The sequence below is a fragment of the Canis lupus genome, chromosome 32 (assembly GCF_011100685.1).
Source record: "Canis lupus familiaris isolate Mischka breed German Shepherd chromosome 32, alternate assembly UU_Cfam_GSD_1.0, whole genome shotgun sequence".
Lineage (NCBI taxonomy): Eukaryota > Metazoa > Chordata > Mammalia > Carnivora > Canidae > Canis > Canis lupus.
The window spans coordinates 1,829,864-1,847,206 of record NC_049253.1 but is presented as its reverse complement, the minus strand read 5'-3'; the positions used below and the strand labels follow the sequence as shown (position 1 = coordinate 1,847,206).

The 17,343-nt window shown below is 42.6% G+C and overlaps 1 protein-coding gene across 4 annotated transcripts in view; it reads left to right on the top strand.

Moving 5' to 3' along the window:
- Positions 1–17,343, top strand: part of SYNPO2 (synaptopodin 2) — a 181,609-nt gene that overhangs the window by 139,631 nt on the left and 24,635 nt on the right. For all 4 annotated transcript variants that reach the window (XM_038581761.1, XM_038581760.1, XM_038581763.1 and 1 more), the window contains exons 2-4: positions 1,602–1,753; positions 5,550–6,361; positions 8,818–11,009. In XM_038581761.1, the coding sequence (XP_038437689.1) occupies positions 1,602–1,753; positions 5,550–6,361; positions 8,818–11,009 (3,156 nt within the window). The remainder of the gene's footprint in view (positions 1–1,601; positions 1,754–5,549; positions 6,362–8,817; positions 11,010–17,343) is intronic.

The window sequence follows — 17,343 nt, the reverse complement described above, 5'->3', positions numbered from 1 at the left end:
GAAGATGCAAGAAGATGGTACATGTTATTGAAATAGAACAAAAGCTAAGGCAGGGGAGAGGGGCCGACAGACAGGAGCTGTGATTCTCTAGATGGAGAAACAGAGCCATTGCCACACTGGGACCCAGCACATTCGGTAAGGAGAACATCTATGTACCCTATCCCTCATTGCTCTTGCTCTTTGATCTCTAGTTGAGGCTTTCTGTTGACCTGATCCAATCAGGGGCAGCCTACAGGGGAGCTCAGCCAGTAGTCTCTAGAGGCCAGTCCCCCATTGGCACAGCGCAGCACAGAGGAAGGTGGAGAATGAACCTGGAAGGACAGAGGGAGAATAATTAGCATGACATTTTATCATAATCAGAATCATATGGGATATAAACCTCCAATTATTCCTCACTAAGGAGCTGGTGGGAGCTCTCTACCATTATTCTACTTCTTTGAATTTCTCTTTTCTGGGTTCTGAAAGTTCTCTTTGAGTTTTTTTGTTTTGTTTTGTTTTTAAGATTTTATTTATTTAATCATGAAAGACACAGAGGTGGGGGGGCGGGTGGGGAAGCAGGCTCCATGCAGGGAGCCTGACATGGGACTCGATCCGGGGTCTCCAGGATCACGCCCTGGGCCGAGGGCAACACTAAACCGCTGAGCCATCAGGGGTGCCCTCTTTGAGGTTTTTATTCAGTTTTTTTGCTGGTGTCATTCTGTACAAGAATACAATGCAATCGATATAGCAAGGATTTTTTATTATTTGCAAAATCATCTTTTTTTTCTTTCTTTTTTGCTAAACATTGCTTAGTACTAAGACTTGAATAGTTGATTTCAATAAAGGGTTTTTCTCTTTGACATAATTCTTAATATCCTGGCTGCCTAATTTCCCCATTATGCAGGGATGGCTTTCATTAGTTGATTTAGCTGTACAGCTCTCTCCTTAACCGTCCTGCCCTCCACCTCCTGCTTATAGTCAGTATTCCACTCAGCTCAGCAATGGGAAAGGCTTTTAAAATTTTTTTGAATGTGAGAGGTCACTCTGACTGGGGTCAGATCTTGAAATGTGAGTTATTTTTAATGTAACCTCAATTATTTTAACATGTCTGCCTTCATTCTTCTCTATTCTTTATTTCTTTTATTCCAGTTCCTTTACTATAGATTTTCTTTCCTTTTACATTTACATGCAGCACTATGAATTAAATGTTGAGGGATCCCTGGGTGGCGCAGCGGTTTGGCGCCTGCCTTTGGCCCAGGGCGCGATCCTGGAGACCCGGGATCGAATCCCACGTCGGGCTCCCGGTGCATGGAGCCTGCTTCTCCCTCTGCCTGTGTCTCTGCCTCTCTCTCTCCCTCTGTGACTATCATACATAAATAAAAATTAAAAAAAAATTTAAAAAATAAATGTTGACATGATGGTACATAATACATTGTGTTTGAGGTGGTCTTCTAGGTCAACAGATGGATTAAAAACCAGGACTGATTTTATAGTTTGCAGATCTATGTACCTCCCAAATAAATGTTTTCAGAGATGGTGGCAAGAGTTTTGTTTTGTTTTGTTTTTGTTTTCTTTACAAGTTATATGATTCTAACTATAGCTTTCTTTTTCACTCTATTCAGATCCGAAGCCAGAGCAAAGCTTCTGGGTCTGGCCTCTGTGAGGGGGATGAAGTGGTTTCTATCAATGGCAACCCTTGTGCGGACCTCACCTACCCCCAAGTCATCAAGCTCATGGAAAGCATAACAGACTCTCTCCAAATGCTTATCAAAAGGTACAAAAGATTTGTTGGAATATATATTTTCTCTTAAAGTTAGATGGGAATGACTATAGCTTTTATTAAATATATAATTTGTCATTTTTGGGGAAATTGGGGTGCTTTGTAGTAGATAAGTATAGTTAAACAGAAAAACCACCATGTTTGAAAATAGGCAATTAATTTTCTGGTTAATTGGGAATTAACTTGAAAATCTTTGTGTCATGAACTTTGTCGAAAATCTTAGGTATTTTAGAGTAGTATTTTCCTTAGAAAGCTTGTATGTTGTACATAATTTAATACTTCTAGGTCAAGATTTTGTGGTGGGTCAGGACCATTAAATTATAATTCCAGATTCACTGATGAATTAAAAATGTTTAACTTAGCTTTAGAGAACAAACTGATGGTTACCAGAAGGGTGGTGGTGGTAAGAAAGGGGGAGATAGGTGATAGAGATTAAGGAATGTACTTGTCATGATGAGCACCAGGTATTGTATGGAAATGTCGAATCACTATTTTGTACACCTGAAACTAATATTACACTGTATGTGAACTCTACTGGAATTAAAATAAAAAAAATAACAGCAGTCAATTCCATAAAAAAATGTTTAGGTCTTAAACTGTTACACTGTACAATAATTTTTTATAGAAAGAGAATGCCGAGGAGAAGGAAAAGAACAACAAAACCCAGAAACAGCTCAATTTCTGCTTCTCAGTACCTCCAGTAAAACCATTTGGGAGTGGACAAGAGCAGATGGTTAGAAAAAAGTTTTGGACTAGTAATGGAAATCACTTGTTAATTTGCTCTCCCCAAATACCACCTCTCCACCTAATTGCTTAAAAATGGAGTGGTAAACTTTAAACATCCAAACAAACAAAAAAACAATAAGGGCAATCACAAAAAAAAAAACAAAAAAACTACAGCATCAACATTTTCATGGTGTGCAAATCACAGTACTGTACACAGATCCATACTGACTTTGCAAGTGAGGCTCTGACCATGACATTGTAATGAATCCAGAAAGGAAAGTTTTGGCTTCCTGGAGAGTAGCCTTCAGGCAGATGCCAGAGGACAATCTCACACAGGATTGAAAGCCCTCCAATTTTGTCTTAACTCTGCAAAAACCCGACGTGCAGCATCACCCCTCTGATAATCATTCACTATTGGTTCCGTTTCTATACACATATAACATACTATGGTATGGACATAATCTTATGAAAATAAAAGAAATGTAGCACTATTCCTAGAATCTCCCATCTAAATATTTACCCATCAAGCCAATGCTTAAGCCTTTAGGATCCTATTTAATTATAAAGCTGCCATTTGCTTTTAAAAGAAAACTAACAGGGGTCTTGCCAAGTGTGGACACAGTGTTTGCCATTATCAGGCATAAATCTCTGAGGTATTTGAGGACCTCCATCTTTGTAAAGGCTTAAACACATCCCAAATAGGGGAAAACTTTTTTTCTAATTTATTCCCTTTTTAGTGTCTTCACTCTTTTAATGAGGCCAATTTCTTTGGAACATATTTGTGGTCTGGGACATTCCCTGCTAGTTCTTGTTTTGATTACAATGACTATCACTGGGAAAATCCTTAGTGATTTAAAGCAGAGCCTTAGGTACATATTTACTTTCAGAAATAAATGAACTAGTTCTCTGCTACTTTTAATAACTGGAATTTTGATTAATATTATTTTCTCTTAAGTATTTTGACTTCTGCAAAATAAGTAATTAATTGATGAGATTCAAATGCAATCTCAAATTAAAATCAGCCCAAAGGCAATCATCATCATCATCATCATGACCATTCTGAGTATCTGAACATTGTACCTATGTAGACTGAGAGAAAATGAGCATTGTAAGGTACAAATCTTTAACCTTTAGTGCTTTTATGGTTTTTATTCGTGTATATTCATTCTACTTCTACTACTAGTAAATGTTAACATTTTTCTGACCCAATTATCTGTATTATACTCTCTAAGACTGGAATAAATTCAAATGACTCTCTTCTCAGCTTCATAATTGATTGCTAACATAATTCAAAGTGATTTAATCTACTTCCATCCGAGGCCTTCTTAAATTAAAACTCTCTGACCTTTTGGTACCATCAAATTTAGTTGCATAGAGTATATTAATCATTTCCTATATAAGAAAGATTTAATTTGCTATCATCGTGTTTTTAAAATGCTTTATTATCATTTTTTAATTACCAGGAAGCTTTACAGATCATTTCCTTAGAGAAAGTTACATTTCATTTGACTATTAATTTTTTATTGTTTTGCTTAGTTTTGCTTTATTAAATGCCATCAAAAGCAAAGTTAGCAATGATTTTGAACGTTAGTCAGAAATTATGTCAGATAGATTCTAAAGTATATTCCTTTGGGTAGCCCCTTGAGTAGGAGTTCTCTTCCTTCAAATGATGATCTGGCATTAATCGGGGTGTGTGGGATCCCTGGGTGGCGCAGCGGTTTGGCGCCTGCCTTTGGCCCAGGGCGCGATCCTGAAGACCCGGGATCGAATCCCACATCGGGCTCCCTGCGTGGAGCCTGCTTCTCCCTCTGCCTATGTCTCTGCCTCTCTCTCTGTGTGACTATCATGAATAAATAAATAAAATCTTAAAAAAAAAAAAAAATCGGGGTGTGTGGGCAGCCCCAGTGGCTCAGTGGTTTAGCGCCGCCTTCAGCCCAGGGTGTGATCCTGGAGACCCGGAACCGAGTCCCACCTTCGGCTCCCTGCAAGGAGCCTGCTTCTCCCTCTGCCTGTGTCTCTGCCTCTTTCTCTCTCTGTGTCTGTCATGAATAAATAAATAAAATCTTAAAAAAAAAATCAGGTGCGTTTTGAGGAAGGAGGAAAGGGGCAGAGATAGACACTGCTGCTTTTTTAAAAAAACTTACAAATGTGAGACATGATGGCATCTCCTACAGCTGTTCTGTGAGTGATGCCTCTCTTCGAAAAGCAGTTCGAGTTTAAATTAGAGTTTTAGCAAGAAGTCGTTTGACTCTTAAACTGACATTGCTTCTTGCAAACCCAGATTTGCAAAACCAGCTGGGAATGGTTAAGGTCAAAAGCAAAGGATGGTGGTGGTGAGCAGAGCTGGGCTTCTTAGCTGAAAGAAAAAGAACAGTTTGACTTCAGAGATCCTGTAAGGAAGTGCTCTGACAGACAGGTTCAAATAGGAGAAGGGGAGACATCCCTGATTATAAATACTCCATGACTCAATGATTCATTGCAGCATGGAAAGGATTTCTCTTTACACAAGAGTACTGGGCTGGGGTCCACTTATTACAAAACACATGCTCACTGGAGCTTGAAAAACAGCTTCTATTTCGTTCCTTTCAAGAAAGCACAGCTTCTAAAAGGATTACTTGAATTATCTGTATATTAATATTTCTCTGAAGCTGCTGAATATGTTTACGTGACATTATAATGTTCAGACATAAACTTAGTAAGACATTGAAATGCTTTGTCATATTAGAACAAACATGGTTATTTGAAAGCACCCAAGTAATTTCAGATAAAGGACATCTGTGTAGCTCTAACCTGTGCTTTTGAAAAATAAAAGCTGAATTTAGGATGGATGTAGGTTCCACAATCTTTTGTTAAGGATTTTTGCTTTGATTTAAAGAAAAGTTTATTTGGAAGATATTTAAATAATAATATAAACATGTTGCCAACTTCTGCTTTCAAATATGTTGCAGTTGGCATTTAAGGAGGAAATATTTTGACTGTATCATGTATCATAAAAGTGTCAGGAAGTTCTTTGGCAGGTGTAATGCTCTGATTTAACCATCTGGACTGATTCTTCTGTGTGCAGACCATCCAGTGGAGTAAGTGAGACTTCCGTCTCTGAAACTGAAAACAAAACCCCTGAGCATCTCACCCATGAAGGGCATGTGGAAAGTACCACCCTGCAGATTCGGCCGGCGGCAAAGAGCCAGCACAGAGAAGTCTACGTTGCCTCGGTCAGGAGTGGGGCTCCTCGAGCTGAGGACCAAGGGAGTGGTCCTGGTTTTTCTGGGAGCATAAAAGAAGCAACAGGCCTGAGCTACCATGTGGCCCCCCAAATGCCTGACTCCCAAAGAGGACGCTTAGCAGAGGAGATTATCTTAAGGGAGAAAGCAGAAGTTAGGCAGCCAGGCCCTGTGGTTGAGCTACAACTCTCCCTTTCACAAGAGAGACACAAGGTCACGAATGTCCCCGTGGTGGCTCTCCTGGGGTCTGAAAAATCCAAGTCTCCTGAGCCAGATCCTCATGTACAACACGACGGGATTGTCCACATAAATTCAGTCCCCACTGCTGAGAAAGGGGAGCCTTCTCTGAGGTCCAGCAAGATAATCCAGATCTCCAGTGGCAAAGAGTTAAAAGTGATCCAGGGAAGTGAAGCGGGAGACACTGGGCTGCCCCGAGTGGAAGTGATACTCGACTGCTTGGAGAGGCAGCCGACGGGAGGGTGCAGGCTTCAGGCAGGAAAGGGGTGTGTGGATTCCCGGGTGGAAGGAGGGCAGTCCGAAGCACCTCCTTCTCTGGTATCCTTTGCAGTCTCATCAGAAGGCACAGAGCAGGGAGAGGATCCACGCTCAGAAAGGGATCACAGCAGACCTCACAAGCACAGAGCGCGCCACGCACGTAAGTCCTGCCTGGGCCGCTACCGGGCTATTGGAAGGGGCCTGGGATCTCAGGGCGTTTTGCTGCTGCTGCACTCACACGGACTTTTTTTTTTTTTTTTTTCTTTTCTTTTTAAAGATTTCTTTGGTGTCTGTCTCCCTGTGGTTTAAAAAAATTTTTTTTTTTAATTAATGGACAGAATAACAAATGTGAAATCGTGGAGAACACCCATTTCTGAAATGAAGGCAGTAAGTTTGCAGCTTGTTGTAGATGTAAATATATTTAAGGCATTTTCTTGTATCCCCAAAGGCACAGGAGCTGTTAAAGAAAAATCATATTATTAATGTGTCTCTTTGACTTGTCTCAGAATGTTGTAATATTGCAGGTAAAATAGCAGAGGGGAGTATTTGAAGTCATGTGGACTCTGCGTCTAAATGTCAAAAACTGTTGAGTCTGCTGCGAGAGGTGTCTTGAAAATACAGGCTCCACCGCTAATATTAAAAGCAGATCCTCATTTTGAAAAAATATCATTGTGCAGCTTGATGATGCTTGCAGAAGTGAGTTTGACAGACAAGGACATGTGGAATACTGAGCAGTTACATGATCCTCTCCGTTTTAGATGTCTTCACTCGACTGCAAAGCATTTCTTCTACCTTCTAGACACACAAGTCAGTCTCCTGGGCCCTGTGGAGGCATTTAAATGTCCCCAAACGTAAAATATATTTAAATTCAAGGCCGTTTGCGGTGTTTTGTTTTACCCAGGGGAGTGATTACAGAAAGGAGAATGAAGATAAGAATATCAGTTAGGTTTATGATTTTTCTTTTCTTTTCTCTCTGTCTTTTTTTTCCTTTTTTTAAAACAAATTTTAGAATTTCATTCGAGGAGATAAAGGCTGATTGGCAAAGGCACTTGAATGTATGAATGATACACAACGGTAATGAAGTCAGTTATTCAGAGTGCTGTACTAAATCTTCTATCCTCTCATTATTCCCTTCAAAGCATATTTTTAGCATAACCATTTGTAGCTTTATTGGCAAGTGCTGTTAATCATCCTTATACTTGAAGCATCTGTATGCATCTTCACATTTATAGCATATTAAACAAGTGTATTAAGGCAGCATTCACATACTTTACATATTGGCAGTGAAGTTAGCAACAACTGTGACCGTCAATTTAATACTAAGTTGTATAACCCTGGTCAAAAAAAAGGAGTTACACTTAGTAATGATCACACTTTTTACTATTTTCTTGAAATAAAATTTGATTGCCAGGGAATATCTGTTACTTTGTTATAAAACTAATTCACTCTGATTCTGTTTTATTTTTTTTTTAAATCATGAAGTCTGACTTTGTTCCAGTGACAAAAAAACTAATTTTCAATCATGAAATATTCAGAAAGTTTTTCTGAAATTTCCATTTAACTATTTTGAAGAATTCAAAACTTGCTGGTGAATCATGCTCAGAGTCATTAAATACATGGTGACAATTAAATGATGCTATAAACCAGTTTGCCACCAATTCGTTGTTTATACCAATCATGATAAAATTAGGAATCTAAATATAAATGTGTGTTACTTTGAAACTGTCAAACTCTCATTTTAAATGACTTAATTTCTGCATCAGCTTTTACCCACAGTTAAGAGGGTCACTAGTCACATAATTTTTAAATTTCCCCCAAGACTGACACATTCTTGCTGCAACTAAAATGTCGTCATATTTCCAAAGAGCAATACATTTCAAACAAATTTATCGTGACAACTTTGTAGCTTAAATTTCTTGCATGTATTGACAATGATCCCATGTTCTGAATTATTAGCAATTATTGATTCAGTGCCTTCAATTGTTATTCATTCAGTTTTTTTAAATTTATATTAATCCAGTCACCATGAATGCAAGGACTTTAGGGAGACGTGAAATAAAAAAAAAAGAAGGAGAAGAAAGTTTAAATATTTAAATTCATTACATTGAAACACTTAAGTAAATAAGTTTCTTGCTCCCCTGCCCCCCCACCTCCACTGTTTAAAAATGCTTGGAAACAGTTTTATATTGCCATTTTATTTTTTAGATATGGAAGTACAAGGTATTTCTTAAGTAGTTTTTCAGAAAATACTATGTCCTTAAATTGTTTCCTTTTTAGTTTTGATTACATCCTATCGACTGACATTTAGTAGCCAGTGTTTACTGTTAAAATATAAAGATCCATATGCTACCTACATCCTAATCACGATAGGTAAGATGTATAGCAAGCGAAACAGACCATTGGGTAGAGTTATATATGTCCCTGTCTATCATCACGGAAGTATACATTTTAAAAGAAATAAGAAAGAGAAAGGAGATAGATTGCTTTAAAATTCAGTGGCCACGTGTAAGCGTGTTGTTTTCCATATTCACTTTCCTCCGGGAAGGTTGATTTCTGGGTTGCTAGGAGGTCTTCTCGGAATTCATCAACTCAGTGTAATTTTTGTGCTTTCCCTAGGGCTCAGGAGGAGTGAAAGCCTATCAGAAAAGCAGGTGAAAGAAGCAAAGTCTAAATGCAAAAGCATTGCCCTCCTTCTGACGGACGCCCCCAACCCCAACTCCAAGGGGGTGTTGATGTTTAAGAAGCGCCGCAGGCGGGCCAAGAAGTACACCCTGGTCAGCTACGGCACCGGTGAGCTTGAGCGCCAGGCCCACGAGGAGGAGGAGGAGGAGGAGGAGGGTGACAAAGAGGAGCCTTGCGACACAGCACTTCTGGGCACGAGTGAATCGGAGGTGGAGGAAGAGTTACCGTCCGACGTCGACGACGGAGCGCAGGTTGTGAGCTTTGACTGGGATTCGGGGCTGGTGGACATCGAAAAGAAGCAGAACAGAGGGGACGCGATGGAGATGCTGCCGGACACCACGGGCAAGGGCGCCCTCATGTTTGCCAAGAGGAGGGAGCGAATGGATCAGATCGCGGCCCAGAAGGAGGAGGAGAGGGTGGGGGCGATGCCGGGCAGGGAGCCGGGTGCTGCGCAGACCCACGGCCTGGGGGCCGCGGCTTCTTACCAGAGGAAGGAGGCAGAGTCTGCAGGAGCGCAGAGCTCGGTGAGCAGGAGCTACGTCGAGGTGAGCCGCGGCCTGGGCCAGCTGCCCCAGCAGAACGGCTTCAGGCCGGGGCCCGAGGCAGCGGAGGCCCAGAGGACGGGCCCGCGGAACAGAACGGCGCAGCCCTTCCCGGGGCCGGGGAGCCAGCCTGCAACGCCCCTGTCCCCGCCGCGGAGCGCGGGCAGCCCGCCGGCCGACCTCCCGGCGCCGCCGCCCTACTCCGCAGTCACGCCGCCGCCCGAAGGCTTCTGCGCGCCCCAGCCGCCCCCGTGGCCCCAGCCCGCCGCGTGGCCCCAGGCGGCCTTCTACGACTGCTCGGAGCGCATCGCGTCCCGGGACGAGAGGATCGCCGTGCCGGCCAAAAGGACCGGGATCCTGCAGGAGGCCAAAAGGCGAAGCACGACGAAACCCATGTTCACCTTCAAAGAGCCCAAGGTGAGCCCCAACCCCGAACTCTTGTCACTTCTTCAGAATTCGGAGGGCAAGAAGGGAACTGGGGCTGGGGGCGATTCGGGGCCCGAGGAAGACTACCTCAGTTTAGGGGCAGAGGCTTGCAATTTCCTGCAGGGCTCCTCCGCCAAGCAAAAGACCCCACCGCCCGTGGCTCCCAAGCCTGCCGTCAGGTCCTCGCCCTCCGCCCAGCCGGTAACTCCGGCGTCTCCAGTCTGGTCCCCAGGAGTGGCCCCGACCCTCCCTCCTGCCTTCCCCGCGTCCGCGTCCGCGTCCGGCCCCGCCCAGGGCACCGTCGTCTCCTCCATCAAAATAGCCCAGCCTTCGTCGGCCCCCGGCCGGCCCGCGAGCGCGCTCACCCCGGCTGGTCCCTTCAGGGGGCCGCACGCCGCAGTGGCCGCGCCCGGCTGCACACCTAAGGCCCCGGCCCCGGCCCCGGCCCCCGCGCCCACAGTGAACGCTGCGCACGCTGCGGCGGGAGCGGCCCGTGAGCTTCCAGCAATGAGCGGGAAAGGAGCCCAGCTCTTCGCTAAAAGGCAGTCCAGGATGGAGAAGTACGTGGTGGATTCAGACACGGTGCAGGCCCACGCCGCTCGGGCCCAGTCTCCCACCCCGTCCTTGCCGGCCGGTTGGAAGTACTCCTCCAACGTCCGAGCGCCTCCTCCCGTGGCCTACAATCCTATCCACTCCCCCTCCTATCCTCTGGCGGCCCTCAAGTCTCAGCCATCAGCCCCACAGGCCTCCAAGACAAGCAAGAAGAAGGGCAAGAAACCCCTCAATGCTCTGGACGTCATGAAACACCAGCCGTATCAGCTCAACGCATCCTTGTTCACTTTCCAACCCCCAGATGCAAAGGACGGCCTCCTGCAAAAGTCATCCGCCAGGGTCGGTTCGGTGCCAGCCACGAAGCAAGCGCTCCCTCCCCGGCCCGTGAATGCTGGCTCGCCCACTACCGCGCAGGCCTCCTCTGTGTACTCGGTACCAGCCTATAGCTCCCAGCCTTCCTACTTTGCAGAGGCCGCCTCACCAGTCAGGGCATCCCCAGTGCCCGTGGGCATTCCCACCTCTCCAAAGCAAGAGTCAGCCTCTACATCGTATTTTGTGGCACCGAGGCCGAAGTTCTCAGCCAAGAAAAGTGGTGTCCCAGTTCAGGTGTGGAAACCATCTATTGCGGAAGAGTAATCTTGTAGCCGAAGCTGAGAGTCTGCTTTGCTTGAAACAGATTGTTTGCAGTGTTACTTGAGTCCCCGAGAATGCCTAGCAAAGTCCTCAATTCACTTAATTTCAAATGTCACTTCCCAATCTGGGTCCAAGGAGCGTAGTATTTTTAACGAGTCAAACATCTATAGAACTCAGATTGACTTAAAACATATTTATCTTCTTTGCACACTTAAGAAATATGGGAGCACCCCAAAATAGACATGTGCCACTATGTTAAGTAAGCAGGATACTTAGGATTTATGCTTTAGTCACGAGAAAGACAGTGATCAGTGTTATCAAACATTGCACACAGCCTTGATGCAGCGTAATAGCTGTGTTCCTCTGGCGAAAAGGTTCAAATGTAGTGAAAATATAACCTGTATTGACTGAGATTTCCTTTTTAGGTAGTGCTTTATCTCTATTCCTAGTGTTAAGGGATAAGAACTTTATTGAGGACAGGGATCAGCTCTGGTCTGTCAACCTCAGCCACCTGTTTGATATTGCAGACAAGGTACTCTGAGGATTGTTGAAATGTTCATAGTTTAGTAAGAAGGGTAAGGAAGAGGGTGTCAGTAATTACTGAGCACTTATTATGTGTCAGGTTCTTCGCCAGATATTTCCTATGTATTAACTCATTTCGGAAGACTTCTCTCAAGTAAATGAGAGAGGGCAAGAAGGATAATTATAGAGAACGATTTCCATCTTCTCTTCCCAGTTACTTAAGAAACTAAGGGAGTGTATCTCCAGTTGCCCATGAAAGTGTAAGCTTCTGTTCCTCAGCTGAGACAAGTGGTAGAGGGCGGATAAAGGAATAACACAAAGAAGGGTGAGCAGGCTGCAGATAAAGGTACACATGACTGTTCTGTTCCCTTGGGAAAGCACGCGGTTGAGGCATGAAGGGTTGCTGGCTACAGGGGCTGATTGTGAAGCACGAGGAACCCCATGTGTGTGGAGGCCGTAGGGTGAGAACACACAATTCTTAGCATCATTTCCGAGTGACCTCACAGATTTTTTTTTCCTTGTGTTTGTTTTGCTTTCTGACTACTGCTTCTCCCACTGTTCCTTGCAATTCTATTCTCGCATCTTCACTTTGTAATTTATATTTGATGGACCAGGAGGATTCAGGCAAGGTTACCTTTTAAATTTGGATTGGTCACACACCATGCCGTCATCCAGCTGGCTATGAAGTTAATAATGTTACTGACAGTAAACCTGAAGACCTTTCTCAAATCTATTTTAAGTCCAAGTCTGACCAACCACGGAAAATATTCAACACGAATTAACGTAGAGAACCACAGAGCATTTTTGACAGCTCCAAGGAAAACCACCTACTCAATATAGGAGATATGTTTAGAGACCTCTTACAAAAACTTGCCTGCTCTGAGGGTACATGGTACCATTTTTATCCTCTGAAAATGTCTGTATTCCTGTTCTTTTACTGCTGTCACTGTCAACCTGCTATATTTTTCATTATCCTATTAAAATATCACTTTCTTCTTTATCTGTTTAATGTACATATGTTTAAAAATAATCTTCTCTGTATGGGCTACTCTGACCTAAGCCAATACTCTGGATTTCTCTTCTATTGCCCCCGAAATATCTGAGTTTCCTCTTGTGAGAGTATTCATTTCTCTGTATATAGTAAAAATTCAAGCTCTACGTTGTAAAACTCCAAGACAGAACACACAAAAATAATTAAGTCAGCTACAGGACAATGGGGTGGTTCTTCTGCCTTTTTTTTTTTTTTTTTAATGGAAAATCTTCCACTGCCTCTGGTGGCAGTTTACCTAGAGGTTATAACCACAGGATGTAGCTCAGTCTTCCATTTGCCTTTTTTGGGAAATCAATTAGGAAGATTAATACAGGGTGAAGGAAAAAGCAATCTATCCATTATTTAACACCATTGTTTGTATTACTTGTTCCCTTGCAAAGGAAGTCCGTTAAATGCTGTGCATTGCGCATTCTTTTCTAATAGGACAACCAAAAAAGGCTTCTTAAGGTGAAGCAGGAAAGGAGATCATTTTTATAACTTTGCATTCTTGACATAGCATTTAAAGAATAGTATGAAGTAGAGGAAAGATAATGGAACACAAAACAGTTAATTTGAGATCACCAGTTCAGATGTAGCCTGGGATGGTAATGACCCACAAGTATTCCCAGTTGTCCACTGGTTTGTGGTATGTAGGAATGAGAAGTGTTTTCAGTCCATTTCCTGTAGGACAGGTGGCAATCTTAGCAGAGCCACTATTTGGAGTTGATGACTAAACACCCCACTAGCATAACTGGGAGTGTCATAGGGTTCCCAAAAAGCTTCTAAGAAACATGCTAGGCATGCAATCAAAGTTTCCACAACTTTGACTGGGAACTGGAAGCATAGGTCTCATCTTGAATTATACGGTTCTACGTTATGGAGGAGGGGTGGGAATCCTCCCAAACTATTATCTGTGACAGAGTGTGACCACTTATGAGGATAGGGGAGTGGGAGGAAAAAGAACTGAGCTGGCCCCCTGGAGTAAGAGGGATTCCCTTTGCCTCTTCTCCTCAACCAGAGAGCCTCCTGGGAACTTGCATGCAGAATAAGCTATATGTACCATGTTTCAGGTTGGAGTTATGGGAATGATGTCAGTGTGGGAGGTGCGAGCCTTAGAACCCATGAGCTCAGCTTCCTGCCCACTGGGCACCCTTTGCAATCTGGGTGTGTTTGGCTTTGTTGTGGTAGCAGATGTTTGGTTGGTTGTGGGGTAGGAGGAGGCAGATTTTGTTTAGTTTTTAGCACCTTGCCATTTCCTCTGTCCTTTGTGAGCTTAATTTCTAGGCAGAGCACCTGTGAAGTCAGGTTTTCGTCATCAACACCATAGCAATGACCATTTACTGAGTGCCTATGTTCTGTTTGGTGCCTTATGGACCTTATCCCAAGGAATCCATTGCACGGTTCATGGGCACTGGACTATAAAATAAAATAGTCACAGTCATCACTGACTTGCTGGGGGATCTCATGCAATTTTCTCCCATGAATTTCCCCTTCACAGTGTCTCAAACCTCTCTTCCTGGACCGTTGTGCTGTAATGAGTACGCACAACACTAGATATCCTAGAAAGGGAGGCATATGTAAATCTATATACAGCATATTCCTCTCAGTCTTGTAGGAGAGTAGATTGACTCACAGAACTGGCAAGATTGGGAATCTGAGCATTGTCACTTGAGTCTTAAAACGTTTACGATTTTATTTCTAGTATTTCAATAAGAAACACATTCTGTTTAGAGAGAGAGGAAGAATCACACTGCTTCTGCATTTTGACTATTCCTTGGCAGTACAAAGCATAAGCTTTTAGGAATGTGTTTTTATAAGACACATTTGGGTTGTCATTCGGGAGCATGTAAATGTTTGTACTTCAAAATATATGTAGCACGATTGTTAATGATAACATGTATCTCACTTAATCTGCACCAGAAGCAACTCATTTAACTACAGGAACCCCAATCCGAGTTTCAAAGAGTTCTTTCAAGAAAGCTGGGGTTCTTTAATTCTAGATGGAAATGGACTTTAATTCTTTCAAGAAATGGGTTTCTTCATAGGGCAGCTGCATATCATCACACAGCCTAAATTCTAGCCTGGCAGCAAAAGTCACATCTGAGGTGTCAAAAACAAATGATCTACATTTAAAGGGTGTGGACTGGCAAACATGGGACCATTGTCCTATTTACAGGTCCTAGGTTAAAGAACTTTGAAGGTCGTTTTGCTGCTGACAGGCATATCAAACCCTGGAACTCCGTGGCACTGTCACAGGCAAGCCTCTTAAGAGCCGAGGAAGACATGGCTAGTAGCGTCCGAGTGTGGAATTAACCTTTCAGACAAAAGCCCTCGCCATGTATCCTTTCATCCAGTTATAAAGTTGAGAAGCTGCAAGCACCCGTATCCTAAGGGTGAGTTCCTGAAATCCGCTGCTGTTTTATGAGTCACAACCGGCCTGGCAGGAAGGGTATTTGAAGTCATAGTTATCAAAAAGAAGTGATTGTTTTCTGAAAAGCCAAATGCTTAAAATGCTTCCAGAGGGAAGCAGGGGGCAGCGCGCTCCTTCCCTCCTAAAATCAGTGTTGTTGAGTTTGTTTTAAAGATTGCCTAAAGCTCATGAGAAAAATATATAAATTCTAAGAACCAACATTATATTCCCAGGCACACTGACCCTCACTGGTCTCATGTCCCCTTATCACTGGACTCTGGGGGACACAAAGATTCATGTAACACTTCAGTGCTACCAAGTTCGTCAACAAGTATTCTGGGAAAAAGCAGAATTGAATTCTTCTCTAGACTTCCCACCAGGGTTGGCCAAAGGCCATAAAGCAAACTAGCAAATTCCCACAGGACCCAGACACCAGACAAAATCACGAAAGAGGCCAGTCTCCGTTTCTCCCTCTATGGTTTAAGAAGAAAAAAAAAAGTACGAAAATTGTAGTCTATCCCATAGGATAGAGCAACAGGCCAATAAAAATTAGTCTTCTGGAAGAGCCCCCAAACTAGACCTATTCTTTCCTTAACATTATCAGGTACGGTCAGTTTCTTAGATTTTTAAAAAGTTAATGGATTTCTATGGTATGTGTGTTTGTACACTAAATTACCATTTGGCACTTGGAAATCACAGAGCTCACTACTCAGAGACAATTGGATGAAGAAAAAATTTAATTTGAAAACTTCAAATCCTGTCAGACATTTCTCAGATTCCTGATTTTATACCAAGTTTGATAGCTAATTAAGTGTATCTCAAGTATAAAGGAAGCTAGGTTTATACAGGGTCCTATAGTCTAAACAATTTTTTGTTATTGATACATAGAATTTATTTTACCTATTTACCTCATTCTTGACATGTTTATCTAAATTATGTATGCTTTATGACTCGTGAAATATACATTCAGGGTCCCTAATAAAAATAGTCCTAAGGACCTACTTTCCAGCCTACCTTTCTTCCTCTACCTGATAATGATAATAATACTCAAAATACTAATAACATTTATATGTGCCACAGAGGAATCCTGCTTTCACAGCCTCTACTTCTTGAGCAACTTGATAACTGTTAATAGTCTGTTTATGGAACAACAAAACAAAACAAAAAATAAGGGACTCCCACTAGCTCTAAGTTGAAAAGAAGGGTACAATCAAGGAATAAACGGAGAAAGTTTTTCTTCTTGGGAGGAAATATCAAACAGCAGAGTGTTTTGTTCTTCAGAAGACATTTTAGAAGTCAGGGAATCTTTGGTATCTTTCCTTGGTGGATTAATCTGTTTTTAAGACCACCCAAAGGCCCTGAGTCAAGTATTACAGCCCCAAATAGGATTACATGGATGGGATGGAAGCTGTGGCAGCTTTTCAAACAACCTTGTGAGACCCGAGGAAAAGACAGGAGGTGGGCGGGGGGTTCATGTATCACATTTCTACCGTGTGCCAAGAACTGTGTTAAAATCCTTCCGTAAGTTATAACAATAGCTAATATTAACTGAGCACAAATTTTGGGCCCTGATTTATGCCAAGTATCTCTCATAGAGTATCTTATTTTCTTTTATTGAGAGGTAATCGACACATAACATTATGTTAGTTTCAGGTGTACAACATAAGGATTTGATACTTGTATTTATCGTGAAATGATAACCACGATAAGCGTAGTTCACATCTATCACTGCACAGTTACACATTTTTTTCTTGTGATGAGAATTTTTAAGATCCACTCCTAGAAACTTTCAAATATACAGTATATCATTATTAACTATAGTCACCATGCTGACCATCATAGTCTCAAGACTCTTAAAACTGGAAGTTTGTACCTTTTGACTACCTTCACCCATTTCAACCACACCCCCTCCATTCCCACTGGTGATCACCACTGATTATCTCTTTAATCGGTAGTCCTTAGGAAATAGCTACTATCATTATCCCCAATTTATAGATGATAGTTTGGATTCAGAGGCACAAAGAGCGAAAAAAACTTGCCCAAGATCACACAGTGTTAATTAGTGGACTCTGGATTCAACGTGGACTTGGACTCCTAACCAATTATACTATCATTTCATTTACTTCTCAGAATGATGCTGAAAGGAAGATATTATTCCCAATTTACAGCTGAGGTGTCTGAGGCTCAAGAGAGGCTAAACAACTTGTTGGGCAATCAGTAAGCTTATAAGTAGTTGACTAGGTTTAGAACTGGACATTTGTCTGACATCCAAGCCTGGACCCTCTCTTCAGTACCACATGGTTTCCACAGTCTCATGTGGCACCAGAATACCACTCCCGAGACCT